The sequence below is a fragment of the Bufo bufo genome, chromosome 6 (assembly GCF_905171765.1).
Source record: "Bufo bufo chromosome 6, aBufBuf1.1, whole genome shotgun sequence".
NCBI lineage: Eukaryota > Metazoa > Chordata > Amphibia > Anura > Bufonidae > Bufo > Bufo bufo.
The window spans coordinates 438,592,011-438,609,545 of NC_053394.1; the positions used below are offsets into that span (position 1 = coordinate 438,592,011).

The 17,535-nt window shown below is 53.1% G+C and overlaps 2 protein-coding genes across 7 annotated transcripts in view; both read left to right on the forward strand.

Annotated features, from left to right (window-relative positions):
* The first annotated feature begins 8 nt into the window (after window positions 1–8).
* Window positions 9–7,839, forward strand: COIL (coilin). Its single transcript, XM_040435313.1, is given in 8 exon segments — window positions 9–202; window positions 204–289; window positions 358–1,864; window positions 4,842–4,928; window positions 6,252–6,299; window positions 6,997–7,066; window positions 7,493–7,578; window positions 7,683–7,839. Coding segments are annotated over 8 exon segments (2,127 nt in total). The 5' UTR covers window positions 9–34; the 3' UTR covers window positions 7,758–7,839.
* Window positions 7,840–16,199: 8,360 nt separating this feature from the next.
* The window catches only part of LOC121003452 (E3 ubiquitin/ISG15 ligase TRIM25-like), a 41,025-nt gene continuing 39,689 nt past the window's right edge, over window positions 16,200–17,535 (forward strand). For 2 of the 6 annotated variants that reach the window (XM_040435318.1, XM_040435321.1), the window contains exon 1: window positions 16,349–16,362. The gene's annotated coding sequence lies outside the window, so the exon portion shown is untranslated. The other 4 variants (XM_040435315.1, XM_040435316.1, XM_040435317.1 and 1 more) reach the window with 4 other exon arrangements.

Genomic DNA, 17,535 nt, shown 5'->3' on the forward strand with positions numbered 1-17,535 from the left:
ACAGTCTCGTGACGTCATCGGCGTGCGCAGGAAGATGGCGGCGCCGGGAGGTTGTGGAGAGGTGCGGGTGAGGCTGACGTTCGAATACCCGCCGCCCGCGCTCCCGCAGAGCCGCCACCTGTGGTTCATGCTGGACACGGAGCAGTGCCGGGCCGTCACCGACGTCAGCGCCATCATCCGGGAGCGCTTCTTCTACAGCCGCCGGGGGGGCGCTCGCTCTCTACCTGGACGGCTGCCTGCTGCCCCCCGGGGAGAGCGTGCGCCTCATCCGGGACAACGACGCCATCAGGTGAGGAGGGCCTCGGGGAGCGGCCGGGCGGGGGTGCTGGAGCCGGCTGACCGTCTTCTCCCCTACAGTGTGAAGTGGGAAGAGCCGGAGGATGGGAGTGCTGACTGCAGGAGGAGGCCGGAGGATGGGAGTGCTGACTGCAGGAGGAGGCCGGAGGATGGGAGTGCTGACTGCAGGAGGAGGCCGGAGGATGGGAGTGCTGACTGCAGGAGGAGGCCGGAGGATGGGAGTGCTGACTGCAGGAGGAGGCCGGAGGATGGGAGTGCTGACTGCAGGAAGCGGAAGGGCGTCTCTGTGAGTGCGGAGGATGAGAGTGATATTCCCAGGAAGAGTAAAAAGAGGGCTGTCCATGAGAGTGCGGAGGATGAGAGTGATGACCGCAGGAAGAGTAGAAAGAAGGGTGGCCCTGGGAGTGCGGAGGATGAGAGTGATGACCGCAGGAAGAGTAGAAAGAAGGGTGGCCCTGGGAGTGCGGAGGATGAGAGTGATGACCGCAGGAAGAGTAGAAAGAAGGGTGGCCCTGGGAGTGCGGAGGATGAGAGTGATGACCGCAGGAAGAGTAGAAAGAAGGGTGGCCCTGGGAGTGCGGAGGATGAGAGTGATGACCGCAGGAAGAGTAGAAAGAAGGGTGGCCCTGGGAGTGCGGAGGATGAGAGTGATGACCGCAGGAAGAGTAGAAAGAAGGGTGGCCCTGGGAGTGCGGAGGATGAGAGTGATGACCGCAGGAAGAGTAGAAAGAAGGGTGGCCCTGGGAGTGCGGAGGATGAGAGTGATGACCGCAGGAAGAGTAGAAAGAAGGGTGGCCCTGGGAGTGCGGAGGATGAGAGTGATGACCGCAGGAAGAGTAGAAAGAAGGGTGGCCCTGAGAGTGCGGAGGATGAGAGTGATGACCGCAGGAAGAGTAGAAAGAAGGGTGGCCCTGAGAGTGCGGAGGATGAGAGTGATGACCGCAGGAAGAGTAGAAAGAAGGGTGGCCCTGGGAGTGCGGAGGATGAGAGTGATGACCGCAGGAAGAGTAGAAAGAAGGGTGGCCCTGGGAGTGCGGAGGATGAGAGTGGGGTCCCCGAGAAGACCAAGAAGAGGGCGGAGGTGACCCCGGAGAAGGTGTCAGCAGAAACCTCAGAGAAGAAGCCTTCCTACCAGGAGGAGCCGGGCGGCCTTGTACATAAGGAGACTCCGCCCCTGCTCAGCTCCTCCAGGGCGGCGGCCACCTCTTCATCATCATCCAGCTCTGACCAGGAGGACACAGGGCGGGGCAAGGGGGAGGAGCCTGGGCCCCCCCGGCAGACACAGCAGAGGGACGGCTCCATCGTGAAGAAGCCGCTGATCTCCGGCCTCGTCTCCTTCCCATCTGTGTGCAATGGACGTGGGGCCAGAGGGGGCGCTCAGCGCAGGCCTCCGCTGAAGACTGCAGGGCGTGGCCTGTCCAGGGGGCGGGGCATTGACAACCTGCCCTGGGGAGGGCGGGGATTCCGAGGCCGAGGAGAGACACAGCCGCAAAAACACTTCTTCTATAACTGCAGCCCCGAGAAGGCGAAAGAGCAGCAGCTGAGCAACGTGTCCGTGCTGATCCAGGTGAGGACCCCCGCTAAGTAATGGTGCGCCCCCGGGGAGCCCCTGTATCATAGTATCCCTCATCACTTAGTAATGGTACACCCCTGTATCATAGTATCCTCTATCACTATGTAATGGTACACCCCTCGGGGAGCCCCAGTGTCATAGTATTCCGCATCACTAAGTAATGGTACGCCCCCGGGGAGCCCCTGTGTCATAGTATCCCCCATCACTATGTAATGGTACGCCCCTCGGGGAGCCCCAGTGTCATAGTATTCCGCATCACTAAGTAATGGTACGCCCCTGTATCATAGTATCCCCCATCACTAAGTAATGGTACGCCCCTGTATCATAGTATCCCCCATCACTAAGTAATGGTACACCCCTGTATCATAGTATCCCCTATCACTATGTAATGGTACACCCCTCGGGGAGCCCCTGTATCATAGTATCCCTCATCACTTAGTAATGGTACACCCCTGTGTCATAGTATCCCTCATCACTTAGTAATGGTACACCCCTGTATCATAGTATCCCCTATCACTATGTAATGGTACACCCCTCGGGGAGCCCCTGTATCATAGTATCCCTCATCACTTAGTAATGGTACACCCCTGTATCATAGTATCCCCTATCACTATGTAATGGTACACCCCTCGGGGAGCCCCTGTGTCATAGTATCCCCCATCACTATGTAATGGGGAGCCCCTGTATCATAGTATCCCCCTTCACTAAGTAATGGTACGCCCCCGAAGAGCCCCTGTATCATAGTATCCCCCATCACTATGTAATGGGGAGCCCCTGTATCATAGTATCCCCCATCACTATGTAATGGGGAGCCCCTGTATCATAGTATCCCCCTTCACTAAGTAATGGTACGCCCCCGAAGAGCCCCTGTATCATAGTATCCCGCATCACTAAGTAATTGTACGCCCCTGTATCATAGTATCCCCCATCACTAAGTAATGGTACGCCCCCGGAGAGCCACTGTATCATAGTATCCCCCATCACTATGTATTGGTACTCCCCCTTAGACCCACTGTATCATAATATCCCCCAACACTATGTAATGGTACGCCCCCGGAGAGCCCCTGTATCATAGTATCCCCCATCACTATGTAATGGTACGCCCCCGGGGAGCCCTTGTATCATAGTATTCCCCATCTATGTAATGGTACGCCCCCGGGGAGCCCCTGTATCATAGTATTCCCCATCTATGTAATGGTACGCCCCCGGGGAGCCCTTGTATCATAGTATTCCCCATCTATGTAATGGTACGCCCCCGGTGTAAGAGATTGTTATATATTATACACCCTCTTACTGGGTCTGGTCAGAAGGTTGGATGCAATAAATGAGACACAAGATATAAAAAAAGTGTGGAAAATTGGTATTAGTAGTTATTATTATTATTATTATTATTATTATTATTGAGTTTATATGGAGCCAAAGTGGAAGAAAAAGAAATAAATATTACATAGAGGCTTATACACACAACAATAATTACACTGACACTTCCAGAATAGTCTCTCTTCTGCCCTCTCCGCTCCTCGTCTCTCTCCTCTGCCCTCTCGGCTCCTCGTCTCTCTCTCCTCTGCCCTCTCGGCTCCTCGTCTCTCTCTCCTCTGCCCTCTCGGCTCCTCGTCTCTCTCTCCTCTGCCCTCTCCGCTCCTCGTCTCTCTCCTCTGCCCTCTCCGCTCCTCGTCTCTCTCCTCTGCCCTCTCCGCTCCTCGTCTCTCTCCTCTGCCCTCTCCGCTCCTCGTCTCTCTCCTCTGCCCTCTCCGCTCCTCTCCTCTCCTCCGCTCCTCGTCTCTCTCCTCTGCCCTCTCGCTCCTCGTCTCTCTCCTCTGCCCTCTCCGCTCCTCGTCTCTCTCCTCTGCCCTCTCCGCTCCTCGTCTCTCTCCTCTGCCCTCTCCGCTCCTCGTCTCTCTCCTCTGCCCTCTCCGCTCCTCGTCTCTCTCCTCTGCCCTCTCCGCTCCTCGTCTCTCTCCTCTGCCCTCTCCGCTCCTCGTCTCTCTCCTCTGCCCTCTCCGCTCCTCGTCTCTCTCCTCTGCCCTCTCCGCTCCTCGTCTCTCTCCTCTGCCCTCTCCGCTCCTCGTCTCTCTCCTCTGCCCTCTCCGCTCCTCGTCTCTCTCCTCTGCCCTCTCCGCTCCTCGTCTCTCTCTCCTCTGCCCTCTCCGCTCCTCGTCTCTCTCCTCTGCCCTCTCCGCTCCTCGTCTCTCTCCTCTGCCCTCTCCGCTCCTCGTCTCTCTCCTCTGCCCTCTGGGCTCAAATCGGCTCTCTCCTCTGCCCTCTGGGCTCAAATCGGCTCTCTCCTCTGGGCTCAAATCGGCTCTCTCCTCTGCCCTCTGGGCTCAAATCGGCTCTCTCCTCTGCCCTCTGGGCTCAAATCGGCTCTCTCCTCTGCCCTCTGGGCTCAAATCGGCTCTCTCCTCTGGGCTCAAATCGGCTCTCTCCTCTGCCCTCTGGGCTCAAATCGGCTCTCTCCTCTGCCCTCTGGGCTCAAATCGGTATATGTAAGAGATACAGACCAAGACCTTCATCTGTGAGGATAGACAAAAGGAGGTAGATACTAATGAGGTACAGTCACCTACCCGTCTCTAATTCACACAAATAAATCCCTCATAATCTATACTATATAATGCGTATATTATTTAAAAAAAAACTGTTTTTTACACCTGTATCATGGCATCCCTCTCCTATGTAATGGTACGCCCCCAGGGAGCCCCCTGTATCATGGCACCCCCCCCCCTCTCACTATGTAATGGTATACTCCCGGGAAGCCCCTGTATCATGGCGTCCCTCTCCTATGTAATGGTATGCTCACTGACTGTATATCACCCCCCTCCCTCTCACTGTGTAATGGTACACTCCCTGGCTGTATATCATCCCCCTCCCTCTCACTGTGTAATGGTACGCCCCCTGGCTGTATATCACCCCCATCCCATGGTATGCTTCTGGTCAGCGGCGCCCTCCTTACGCTCTTCCTTCTGTTTTCCAGAATCCTCCAGAAGTTCAGAAGACTGATTACGGCACCCTCCCGCTCCTCGCTGCTCCACCTCAACTCGGGAAGATCATCGCGTTCAAAGTAAGATGTGACCGGTGCCCCCCGGCGATTGCCGCTGTATTTGGTATCGAAATTTCGATACCCAATCTATATTTTTGTCGATACCGGGATTTCCATTTTTTCGATACTGGGCTGCGCTGTTGCGCAGTCTAGTATCACAAAACATGAGCGCACTGCTGTGAGCGCGGCCATGTTCCCTCAGCGGTGCTATGTGGGCGTAAAATCAGCACCTACAGGCTCCGGCCACTCACCCTTTATCCCGCCCAGGTCCAGTGTTGTGCCCACCCAGCTCCTCTTGATTGATGGCACGGTCCGCCGCATCGCTGCCGAAATCCTGCGCCTGCGCCGTTCACTTCTGTCTTAGGCGCAGTGAGTGAAGGCCTCTCTCCTGATGCCGGCTTCCTCACTGTGGCGTAGTTGGCGCAGGCGGAGTGAGGAATCCGGCACCAGGATCGCATCATTCACTCACTGCACCGAAGACAGAAGTGAACGGCGCAGGTGCGGGATTTCGGCAGCGATGCGGCGGACCGTGGCATCAATCAAGAGGACCTGGGCGGGATAAAGGGTGAGTGGACGGAGCCTCTAGGTGCTGATTTTAATAAAAGTGCTTTTTTAACAAAAACGGCTGCAGGGACTAAGGTTAGAAACATACTGTTATGTAGTGCTGACATTGGCGCATCGCTATATCAGTCAGCTACATAACGGTATTTCTGGTGGTAGAAACCCTTTAAGTAGCAGGCTACCAAGAGCGGAGCCCAGAGATCTCACTGCACTTACCATTATTACTGGGCACCGCTCCGTTCTCCTGCTGTGCCCCCATTACTGTCTCCTGCTCCGTATGCTAATTACTACTATCTGAGCGATGGGCAGGAGAGAAGCTGATGTCTCCTCTCCTTTGCTCCGATAGTAATTAGCATATGGAGCAGGAGACGGTAATGGGGGGGGGCACAGTGGGAGAACGGAGTGGCGCCCCGCAATAATAGTAAGTGCAGGGAGATCCCGGGGCGCCGCTCTATGTAGCTTGCTCAAGAAAGGTCGTCTTTAACTTTTAATACAGGAGGCGGTGCCGGCAGCAGAATCGCATAGCCAGCACCCTGCCTCTGACAGTGCGGCACCTGAGGGGTTAACTGCTGCTGATCTGTTGCCGACACCCGCCTCCTGTATTAAAGGTTAATTATCAATGGTGGCTCAGTGCACCTGCCCCCCTCAATTTAAATTTTTTGGGTGTTTTATTTTTCTCACGTGGTATCGAGTATCGTAATTCTTTTTTATGGTATCGAAATCGAATAAAATATTTGGTATCGTAACAACTCTATAATGATGATGATCACTGTCTTCTTACAGCTGCTGGAGCTGACTGAGAATTACACCCCGGAAGTCTCCGACTACAAGGTACCAAGACCGCTCCCATCATCAGACCACCCGGGACTTGTGCTGTGACCGCTCCCATCATCAGACCACCCGGGACTTGTGCTGTGACCGCTCCCATCATCAGACCACCTGGGACTTGTACTGTGACCGCTCCCATCATCAGACCACCTGGGACTTGTACTGTGACCGCTCCCATCATCAGACCACCCGGGACTTGTACTGTGACCGCTCCCATCATCAGACCACCTGGGACTTGTACTGTGACCGCTCCCATCATCAGACCACCTGGGACTTGTACTGTGACCGCTCCCATCATCAGACCACCTGGGACTTGTACTGTGACCGCTCCCCTCATCAGACCACCTGGGACTTGTACTGTGACCGCCCCTATCCCAAGACCACCCGGGACTTGTACTGTGACCGCCCCTATCCCAAGACCACCCGGGACTTGTACTGTGACCGCCCCTATCCCAAGACCACCCGGGACTTGTACTGTGACCGCCCCTATCCCAAGACCACCCGGGACTTGTACTGTAAGCGCTGCCATCATCAGACCACTCAGGACATGTACTGTGACCGCCCCTACACTACAGACCTCTGCAGTATGAGCGCTCTTACGGTACAGACCTCCGCAGTGTGAGCGCTCTTACGGTACAGACCTCCGCAGTGTGGCTCCCACCCTCAGTGTATGTAATCTGTATTTAATGTCTCCTGACAGGAGGGCCGGGTCCTGAGCTATGATGCAGTCAGTCAGCAGTTGGAGGTGGAAATCCTGTCTCAGCAGAGGAGTGAGTGCAGGGGGCGCTGTTCTATCATTAGCCCTTTCTGACAGCAGATGTTTTTTCCAGTCATTTCTCTCTGGGGTGGGCCTTTCCTGCGGCACCTCTTCTCCCCCTGCGGCACCTCTTCTCCCCCTGCGGCACCTCTTCTCCCCCTGCGGCACCACTTCTCCCCCCTGCGGCACCACTTCTCCCCCCTGCGGCACCACTTCTCCCCCCTGCGGCACCACTTCTCCCCCTGCGGCACCTCTTCTCCCCCTGCGGCACCTCTTCTCCCCCTGCGGCACCTCTTCTCCCCCTGCGGCACCTCTTCTCCCCCTGCGGCACCTCTTCTCCCCCTGCGGCACCTCTTCTCCCCCTGCGGCACCTCTTCTCCCCCTGCGGCACCACTTCTACCTTGCTATAATGGGTTCTGATTAGGTTTTCTCTCCACAGGGAAGGAGCCCGGTAAGTTTGACTTGGTGTATGAAGGAGAAGATGGGAGAAATATTGTGGAATATGCAGTTCCTCACGAATGTAAGGTAGGTGTGGAGGATGGGCGTGATCCTCTCGTCTGGCTCTGTATATAATCAGTGGGTGGGGGGTGTCTTACCAGATCTCATACTGATTATCACACTATCTTCAGATCACACAGGCCTGGAGCTCGCTGATTGAACCAAGACTGGTGACAGAACATGCATCCCCGGCAGCGGGCCCCTGAGCGGCAGTGGTGGACATGTCTATAGACTGCTCCCAATGGGAGATCCTTGCACCGTCCTCGATGCTCCGGGGAACATTTCTTTTATAAGATTTAATAAAGTGACTTTGTTATGTGCGGAGGTCATGTCCACAATCTGAGGGGCACCTGGGGGCGGGCGGTGTGACGGCTGCCATGAGAGGAACGGTCCTTTACTGTAAGAGGTGGCCCCTGGAGCCTCCTCTACACACAGCCTGGGTGCACCATGCAGTGAAGAGAAGCCCTCTCAGCCGGAGCTATCCCTGTGACGGTTACATTTGGTGAGACATCCTCTACCACCACTGGACCCAAAACTGCAGGTGCCGATCATTCTGTGGTCCTAGGATGTGAGACCCCAGTGGTGTGCAGGGGACAGGCGAGGATTCACACCACCACCTGGGATCCTTCAAAGACCCAGATCCCAAAGAAATGCTCGGGTGCTGTGCACCCTTGCCCCTCCTCCCTATGCCAGCCGCTCCCTCCGCTTTTGGATTGACGGGTCAAGGTATGATCACTGCAGGAACCTGGCCCTATAAATCGAAATCTGGGTCCCTAAGTGTAATGGATCTCCTGGCACCCCGACTGGGCATCTCTGTTGATGGATGCTCCTAGTGCTTCCCGAGGGCTCCAAGCACTCCGCTCTACACCGTAAGCACTGCCGACCCCACGAACCGCTGCAGCTTGGTTGGGGTCTTGCCGCCTCCTACCCACCCTGGATCTATGACAAGGCTCCAGTGGGTGACCCTCTCTTCCTTCAGAGAGCGACTCAGGAACAAGCTCTTAAAAGAGCTCAGTGGTTATAGCCGGGGAGTATACAGTGTATAGCGATTCCCAGTGTAGATACAGCCTCGTCTCAGGTGTGTGGGGAAGGGCTGTATGTGAGGGTGAAACAGGACACTTTAAAGGGGCTACATGCCAGCCTTTTATGCAGGTCTCCCAGCAAGGGGCACTCCCCTGGGGACCCTGTGGAAGACTGAGAAAGTTTGTACATTAGCCAATCACATGCATTTACAGTATTGAAACCTTCCCAGCAATTGTACACAACCCCCCACCCCATCTGTGATACAATTACCAAAATAATTGAAGAAAAATCCAGCTCCAAGATGGCGAAGAATCGTAGCTTTATTTGCGTTTTTTTTTTAAATCTTGAAATAACAGGATAAGTTCAGTTCCGCGTTTTAGACCAAAGGTAATTTGCGGTCCTTCCTCATGACACCTAGAACTTCCGAATGTTTGCCCCATATATGCCATTTGCACACCTGGCCAAGAACAGCACCGATGGTGCAATCAACACAACTCGCCACCTCCAGCCAAAACTGCTCAATGTGCATATAGCAGAAAAACACCTAAAACTAAAAGCCATAATATACATGTGTGCAAGATCCAAACAGTGCCCTAAAACCAATGCAGAAATGACTCTCCTAGTAATGTAATGGAAGGTCATGTCTTTTCTTGTCTGGAACCAAGTGGGAAAATCCAGTAGGCCTCCTGTTTAAAAGTTTCCTTCTGCCGTCTCCCCCCGACAGGAAAACGGACTTTCTATTCCCTGCACAATTAATCCGGAGGTGTCGCCCCCGTGCATGACCGCAAAATGGAAACTGGCAGCAGATACATTGCGGCTTCTGAAATGCGGATCATCCGAGATGTGCTTGCGTATTTAGTTAGTGGTGCATCCCACATATTGCAGCCTACACGTCTCGCATGTTATCGGGTACTCCGCAGACGTGGTATTACAACGAATGTAGGACTGTACGGCACACTCCTTGTTGTTTGCCGTGGACCTGAAATATCTGTCTATCTCGTGGAGATGGATCTCTGCTTGCTGTATGACTATCAAGACTGCTGAGTCCCCAGTACAATATCCTCGAGATAGGAATCTCACATGGGCATTGCGGGATCTGAGGGACAATTTGATTATAAAAGAGGCGGTTGTCATCCTGGACAGTGGGGTCTATAGAGCGCAGATTTTGGCTATGCTAAATGACACTAATACCTATAGACGCCTCTCCTCCCTTTTCAGTATTCTTACAATGGGCCTGGAAGCTGGTTTTCTTACTAAAACAGAGATTGATTATATTCATGTACAGTACCCAGTTATATCTATTTTCCATACACTTCCTAAAGTTCATACGGGGGTCTTTCCTCCCCCATTACGACCTATTGTAGCAGGGATAGGCTCTTTTTCGGAAAGGTTGTCTGAGTGGATTGATACATTGCTTCAACCTTGCAGGCCGTTTCAGCCTTTGAATGGACATGTGGCTATACCTGGGTGACGGCAGACGTAACTGCCTTATATACTAGTATTCCCCACAATTTGGCCTTAACATCGCTGCATTGGTTTCTAGAGATATATACACACACACCTAAAGAATTATTAGTGCCCCCATACTAATACGGTGTTGGACCCCCTTTTGCCTTCAGAACTGCCTTAATTCTACGTGGCATTGATTCCACAAGGTGCTGATAGCATTCTTTAGAAATGTTGGCCCATATTGATAGGATAGCATCTTGCAGTTGATGGAGATTTGAGGGATGCACATCCAGGGCACGAAGCTCCCGTTCCACCACATCCCAAAGATGCTCTATTGGGTTGAGATCTGGTGACTGTGGGGCCATTTTAGTACAGTGAACTCATTGTCATGTTCAAGAAACCAATGTGAGATGATTGGAGCTTTGTGACATGGTGCATTATCCTGCTGGAAGTAGCCATCAGAGGATGGATACATGTTCTCATTCTGTTTACGCCAAATTCGGACTCTACCATTTGAATGTCTCAACAGAAATCGAGACTCATCAGACCAGGCAACATTTCTCCAGTCTTCAACAGTCCAATTTTGGTGAGCTCGTGCAAATTGTAGCCTCTTTTCCCTATTTGTAGTGGAGATGAGTGGTCCCCGGTGGGGTCTTCTGCTGTTGTAGCCCATCCGCCTCAAGGTTGTGCGTGTTGTGGCTTCACAAATGCTTTGCTGCAGACCTCGGTTGTAACGAGTGGTTATTTCAGCCAACGTTGCTCTTCTATCAGCTGGAATCAGTCGGCCCATTCTCCTCTGACCTCTAGCATCCACAAGGCATGTTCGCCCACAGGACGGCCGCATACTGGATGTTTTTCCCTTTTCACACCATTCTTTGTAAACCCTAGAAATGGTTGTGCGTGAAAATCCCAGTAACTGAGCAGATTGTGAAATACTCAGACCGGCCCGTCTGGCACCAACAACCATGCCACGCTCAAAATTGCTTAAATCCCCTTTCTTTCCCATTCTGACATTCAGTTTGGAGTTCAGGAGATTGTCTTGACCAGGAGCCCCCCCCTAAATGCCTTGAAGCAACTGCCATGTGATTGGTTGACTAGATAATCGCATTAATGAGAAATAGAACAGGTGTTCCTAATAATTCTTTAGGTGAGTGTAGGGACATGGGTTTGGTGGTTGCAGCACAATTTCTTTACCTCCAGGTTGCTGGGGTGTTCATGGGGGGCTCTCCCTCCATAGCCAACATCTCCAGGGCATGGTGGGAGGGATGCTTTCTCCTCAACGACACCCATCCTTTTAGTGGTCCGATACAGTGGCATTGCCGCTACATCGATGACCTGCTGTTTGTGTGGTCTGGTGATGTGGCGGCCATACCGCTCTTCTCGGACTACTTAAACTCTTGCCTGGAGTCCATTTAGTTTAGTCTCCAGCATGACAGTCTACTAATGTATTTTTTGGATTTGGGGGGGGGGGGGGACGACTCTCCCGGGTGATCACTGCCACATACAGGAAAGAGCTTGCTATTTTACATGCTACACCAGACGTAACATTCCCAAAGGAGAATTAATCGGGGCTCGTCGTGCCTGTTCTGATATGCTCACATTTATCCACGAGGCCATAAGTATAACGAACAGATTGTCATCTTCGATCAACGAGGTATCCACAATAAGTGGAGAATCTCTGGTTTTCCCTAAATAAATACCACGGGCCCAATGTGGGGGTATGTCTGAATGCATTTGTGACACAGTATAGTGTGGAATTTGAGAATATTTGTAAGATCATCAGAAAATATCTACCATTGTTGTCCAGCGATAAACAGTGGATGGATATTGTGACAATGTGTGGCTCGAAAAGCTCTGACATTGGGCCGGAGCCCAAGTCTCTATCAGGATAAGAAAAGCACAGAGGCCAGTTTCCATTTTGCGGTCATGCACGGGGGCGACACCTCCGGATTAATTGTGCAGGGAATAGAAAGTCCGTTTTCCTGTCGGGGGGAGACGGCAGAAGGAAACTTTTAAACAGGAGGCCTACTGGATTTTCCCACTTGGTTCCAGACAAGAAAAGACATGACCTTCCATTACATTACTAGGAGAGCCATTTCTGCATTGGTTTTAGGGCACTGTTTGGATCTTGCACACATGTATATTATGGCTTTTAGTTTTAGGTGTTTTTCTGCTATATGCACATTGAGCAGTTTTGGCTGGAGGTGGCGAGTTGTGTTGATTGCACCATCGGTGCTGTTCTTGGCCAGGTGTGCAAATGGCATATATGGGGCAAACATTCAGAGGTTCTATGTGTCAAGAGGAAGGACCGCAAATTACCTTTAATCTGAAACGCGGAACTGAACTTATCCTGTTATTTTAAGATTTAAAAAAAACGCTAATAAAGCTACGATTCCCCGCTATCTTGGAGCTGGATTTTTCTTCAATTATTTGTCATAAAATTATCGCATCCAGGTGCGTTATCCAAGCTCAGACATGGCAGGGGACGGTGAGAGCTGCCTTGTGTTTTTCTTGTGACTAATTACCAAAAAACAATAGGCATTGTCTGTGACACAACCAACATACACAATGGGCTCTGCCTGTGACACAATCAACATACACAATGGGCTCTGCCTGTGACACAATCAACATACACAATGGGCTCTGCCTGTGACACAATCAACTTAATTACTCACAGGCAGAAAACAAATTTTTCCCAAAACACAAAAAATCCCACATATCCCCATAATTTATACATCCATGGATAGCTCTGATCTGGGTAAACAACATCCAAAAATCACCCACATTTGACCGACCGCAAGGACGACTTTCCTGCCCAAAACAGTTCCACAGATTTAGGCTGTGCGGCCGGTCTGTCTTCTCCTTCCAGAATGTACATGGGTCAAAATCCTGAGGTAAGAGGCTGGCAAACAGGCCCCTCCAAAACCCAGTGGCGAAGTTAGTTTCGCCATGCTAAGTGTCCAACTTCCTCGCCGCCGGCGGCTGCGAATCTGGGTAGGGCTGGCTAGTCCTCCAAACCCAGTGCGGTCTCGCCAGTAATGCTGCGAGAGGAGAGGGGGTGCTGGCAGTAGGGTCCTATGTTCCTCTATATCTACTATCAGCACTGCCCCCCCCTATCTCCCCAGTAATAACCAGAGAGGTGCAGAGAAGGTAGAGGGGGCTGTGCTGGCAGTAGGGTCCTATGTTCCTCTATATCTACTATCAGCACTGCCCCCCCCCCCCCTATCTCCCCAGTAATAACCAGAGAGGTGCAGAGAAGGTAGAGGGGGCTGTGCTGGCAGTAGGGTCCTATGTTCCTCTATATCTACTATCAGCACTCCCCCCCCCCCCCCTATCTCCCCAGTAATAACCAGAGAGGTGCAGAGAAGGTAGAGGGGGCTGTGCTGGCAGTAGGGTCCTATGTTCCTCTATATCTACTATCAGCACTGCCCCCCCCCCCTATCTCCCCAGTAATAACCAGAGAGGTGCAGAGAAGGTAGAGGGGGCTGTGCTGGCAGTAGGGTCCTATGTTCCTCTATATCTACTATCAGCACTGCCCCCCCCCCCCCTATCTCCCCAGTAATAACCAGAGAGGTGCAGAGAAGGTAGAGGGGGCTGTGCTGGCAGTAGGGTCCTATGTTCCTCTATATCTACTATCAGCACTGCCCCCCCCCCCCTATCTCCCCAGTAATAACCAGAGAGGTGCAGAGAAGGTAGAGGGGGCTGTGCTGGCAGTAGGGTCCTATGTTCCTCTATATCTACTATCAGCACTGCCCCCCCCCCCCCTATCTCCCCAGTAATAACCAGAGAGGTGCAGAGAAGGTAGAGGGGGCTGTGCTGGCAGTAGGGTCCTATGTTCCTCTATATCTACTATCAGCACTGACTGCCCCCCCACCTATCTCCCCAGTAATAACCAGAGAGGTGCAGAGAAGGTAGAGGGGGCTGTGCTGGCAGTAGGGTCCTATGTTCCTCTATATCTACTATCAGCACTGCCCCCCCCCCCCCTATCTCCCCAGTAATAACCAGAGAGGTGCAGAGAAGGTAGAGGGGGCTGTGCTGGCAGTAGGGTCCTATGTTCCTCTATATCTACTATCAGCACTGCCCCCCCCCCCCCTATCTCCCCAGTAATAACCAGAGAGGTGCAGAGAAGGTAGAGGGGGCTGTGCTGGCAGTAGGGTCCTATGTTCCTCTATATCTACTATCAGCACTGCCCCCCCCCCCACCTATCTCCCCAGTAATAACCAGAGAGGTGCAGAGAAGGTAGAGGGGGCTGTGCTGGCAGTAGGGTCCTATGTTCCTCTATATCTACTATCAGCACTGCCCCCCCCCCCCTATCTCCCCAGTAATAACCAGAGAGGTGCAGAGAAGGTAGAGGGGGCTGTGCTGGCAGTAGGGTCCTATGTTCCTCTATATCTACTATCAGCACTGCCCCCCCCCCCCCTATCTCCCCAGTAATAACCAGAGAGGTGCAGAGAAGGTAGAGGGGGCTGTGCTGGCAGTAGGGTCCTATGTTCCTCTATATCTACTATCAGCACTGCCCCCCCCCCCCCTATCTCCCCAGTAATAACCAGAGAGGTGCAGAGAAGGTAGAGGGGGCTGTGCTGGCAGTAGGGTCCTATGTTCCTCTATATCTACTATCAGCACTGCCCCCCCCCCCCCCTATCTCCCCAGTAATAACCAGAGAGGTGCAGAGAAGGTAGAGGGGGCTGTGCTGGCAGTAGGGTCCTATGTTCCTCTATATCTACTATCAGCACTGCCCCCCCCCCCCCCTATCTCCCCAGTAATAACCAGAGAGGTGCAGAGAAGGTAGAGGGGGCTGTGCTGGCAGTAGGGTCCTATGTTCCTCTATATCTACTATCAGCACTGCCCCCCCCCCCCCTATCTCCCCAGTAATAACCAGAGAGGTGCAGAGAAGGTAGAGGGGGCTGTGCTGGCAGTAGGGTCCTATGTTCCTCTATATCTACTATCAGCACTGCCCCCCCCCCCCCTATCTCCCCAGTAATAACCAGAGAGGTGCAGAGAAGGTAGAGGGGGCTGTGCTGGCAGTAGGGTCCTATGTTCCTCTATATCTACTATCAGCACTGCCCCCCCCCCCACCTATCTCCCCAGTAATAACCAGAGAGGTGCAGAGAAGGTAGAGGGGGCTGTGCTGGCAGTAGGGTCCTATGTTCCTCTATATCTACTATCAGCACTGCCCCCCCCCCCCTATCTCCCCAGTAATAACCAGAGAGGTGCAGAGAAGGTAGAGGGGGCTGTGCTGGCAGTAGGGTCCTATGTTCCTCTATATCTACTATCAGCACTGCCCCCCCCCCCCTATCTCCCCAGTAATAACCAGAGAGGTGCAGAGAAGGTAGAGGGGGCTGTGCTGGCAGTAGGGTCCTATGTTCCTCTATATCTACTATCAGCACTGCCCCCCCCCCCCCTATCTCCCCAGTAATAACCAGAGAGGTGCAGAGAAGGTAGAGGGGGCTGTGCTGGCAGTAGGGTCCTATGTTCCTCTATATCTACTATCAGCACTGCCCCCCCCCCCCCTATCTCCCCAGTAATAACCAGAGAGGTGCAGAGAAGGTAGAGGGGGCTGTGCTGGCAGTAGGGTCCTATGTTCCTCTATATCTACTATCAGCACTGCCCCCCCCCCCCTATCTCCCCAGTAATAACCAGAGAGGTGCAGAGAAGGTAGAGGGGGCTGTGCTGGCAGTAGGGTCCTATGTTCCTCTATATCTACTATCAGCACTGCCCCCCCCCCCCCTATCTCCCCAGTAATAACCAGAGAGGTGCAGAGAAGGTAGAGGGGGCTGTGCTGGCAGTAGGGTCCTATGTTCCTCTATATCTACTATCAGCACTGCCCCCCCCCCCCCTATCTCCCCAGTAATAACCAGAGAGGTGCAGAGAAGGTAGAGGGGGCTGTGCTGGCAGTAGGGTCCTATGTTCCTCTATATCTACTATCAGCACTGCCCCCCCCCCCCCCTATCTCCCCAGTAATAACCAGAGAGGTGCAGAGAAGGTAGAGGGGGCTGTGCTGGCAGTAGGGTCCTATGTTCCTCTATATCTACTATCAGCACTGCCCCCCCCCCCTTCCTCTCTGAGCTGTCTCCTCCCCTCTCTGGGCTGTCTTGTCATCTCTCCCTCTCTGAGCTGTCACCTCCCCTCTCTGGGCTGTCTTGTCATCTCTCCCTCTCTGAGCCGTCTCCTCCCCTCTCTGGGCTGTCTCATCCCCTCTCTGGGCTGTCTCATCCCCTCCCACTTTGCAAGTCACAGAGTAGGAAACGAAACTGTGTCTGTGCTCACATTGTCGTCCGGGTAGCAGACATAGACGCTCTCTGACACGGGTAGGATATACATAGACGCACTCTGACACGGGTAGGATATACATAGACGCACTCTGACACGGGTAGGACATACATAGACGCTCTCTGACACGGGTAGGACATACATAGACGCACTCTGACACGGGGTGCACATACATAGACGCACTCTGACACGGGGTGCACATACATAGACGCACTCTGACACGGGTAGGATATACATAGACGCACTCTGACACGGGGAGCACATACATAGACGCACTCTGACACGGGGAGCACATACATAGACGCACTCTGACACGGGTAGGATATACATAGACGCACTCTGACACGGGTAGGATATACATAGACGCACTCTGACACGGGGTGCACATACATAGACGCACTCTGACACGGGTAGGATATACATAGACGCACTCTGACACGGGTAGGACATACATAGACGCACTCTGACACGGGGTGCACATACATAGACGCACTCTGACACGGGGTGCACATACATAGACGCACTCTGACACGGGTAGGATATACATAGACGCACTCTGACACGGGGAGCACATACATAGACGCACTCTGACACGGGGAGCACATACATAGACGCACTCTGACACGGGTAGCACATACATAGACGCACTCTGACACGGGGAGCACATACATAGACGCACTCTGACACGGGTAGCACATACATAGACGCACTCTGACACGGGGTGCACATACATAGACGCACTCTGACACGGGGAGCACATACATAGACGCACTCTGACACGGGTAGGACATACATAGACGCACTCTGACACGGGGTGCACATACATAGACGCACTCTGACACGGGGAGCACATACATAGACGCACTCTGACACGGGGTGCACATACATAGACGCACTCTGACACGGGGTGCACATACATAGACGCACTCTGACACGGGGTGCACATACATAGACGCACTCTGACACGGGTAGCACATACATAGACGCACTCTGACACGGGTAGCACATACATAGACGCACTCTGACACGGGGTGCACATACATAGACGCACTCTGACACGGGGAGCACATACATAGACGCACTCTGACACGGGGTGCACATACATAGACGCACTCTGACACGGGGTGCACATACATAGACGCACTCTGACACGGGGTGCACATACATAGACGCACTGTGACACGGGGTGCACATATATAGACGCACTCTGACACGGGTAGGACATACATAGACGCACTCTGA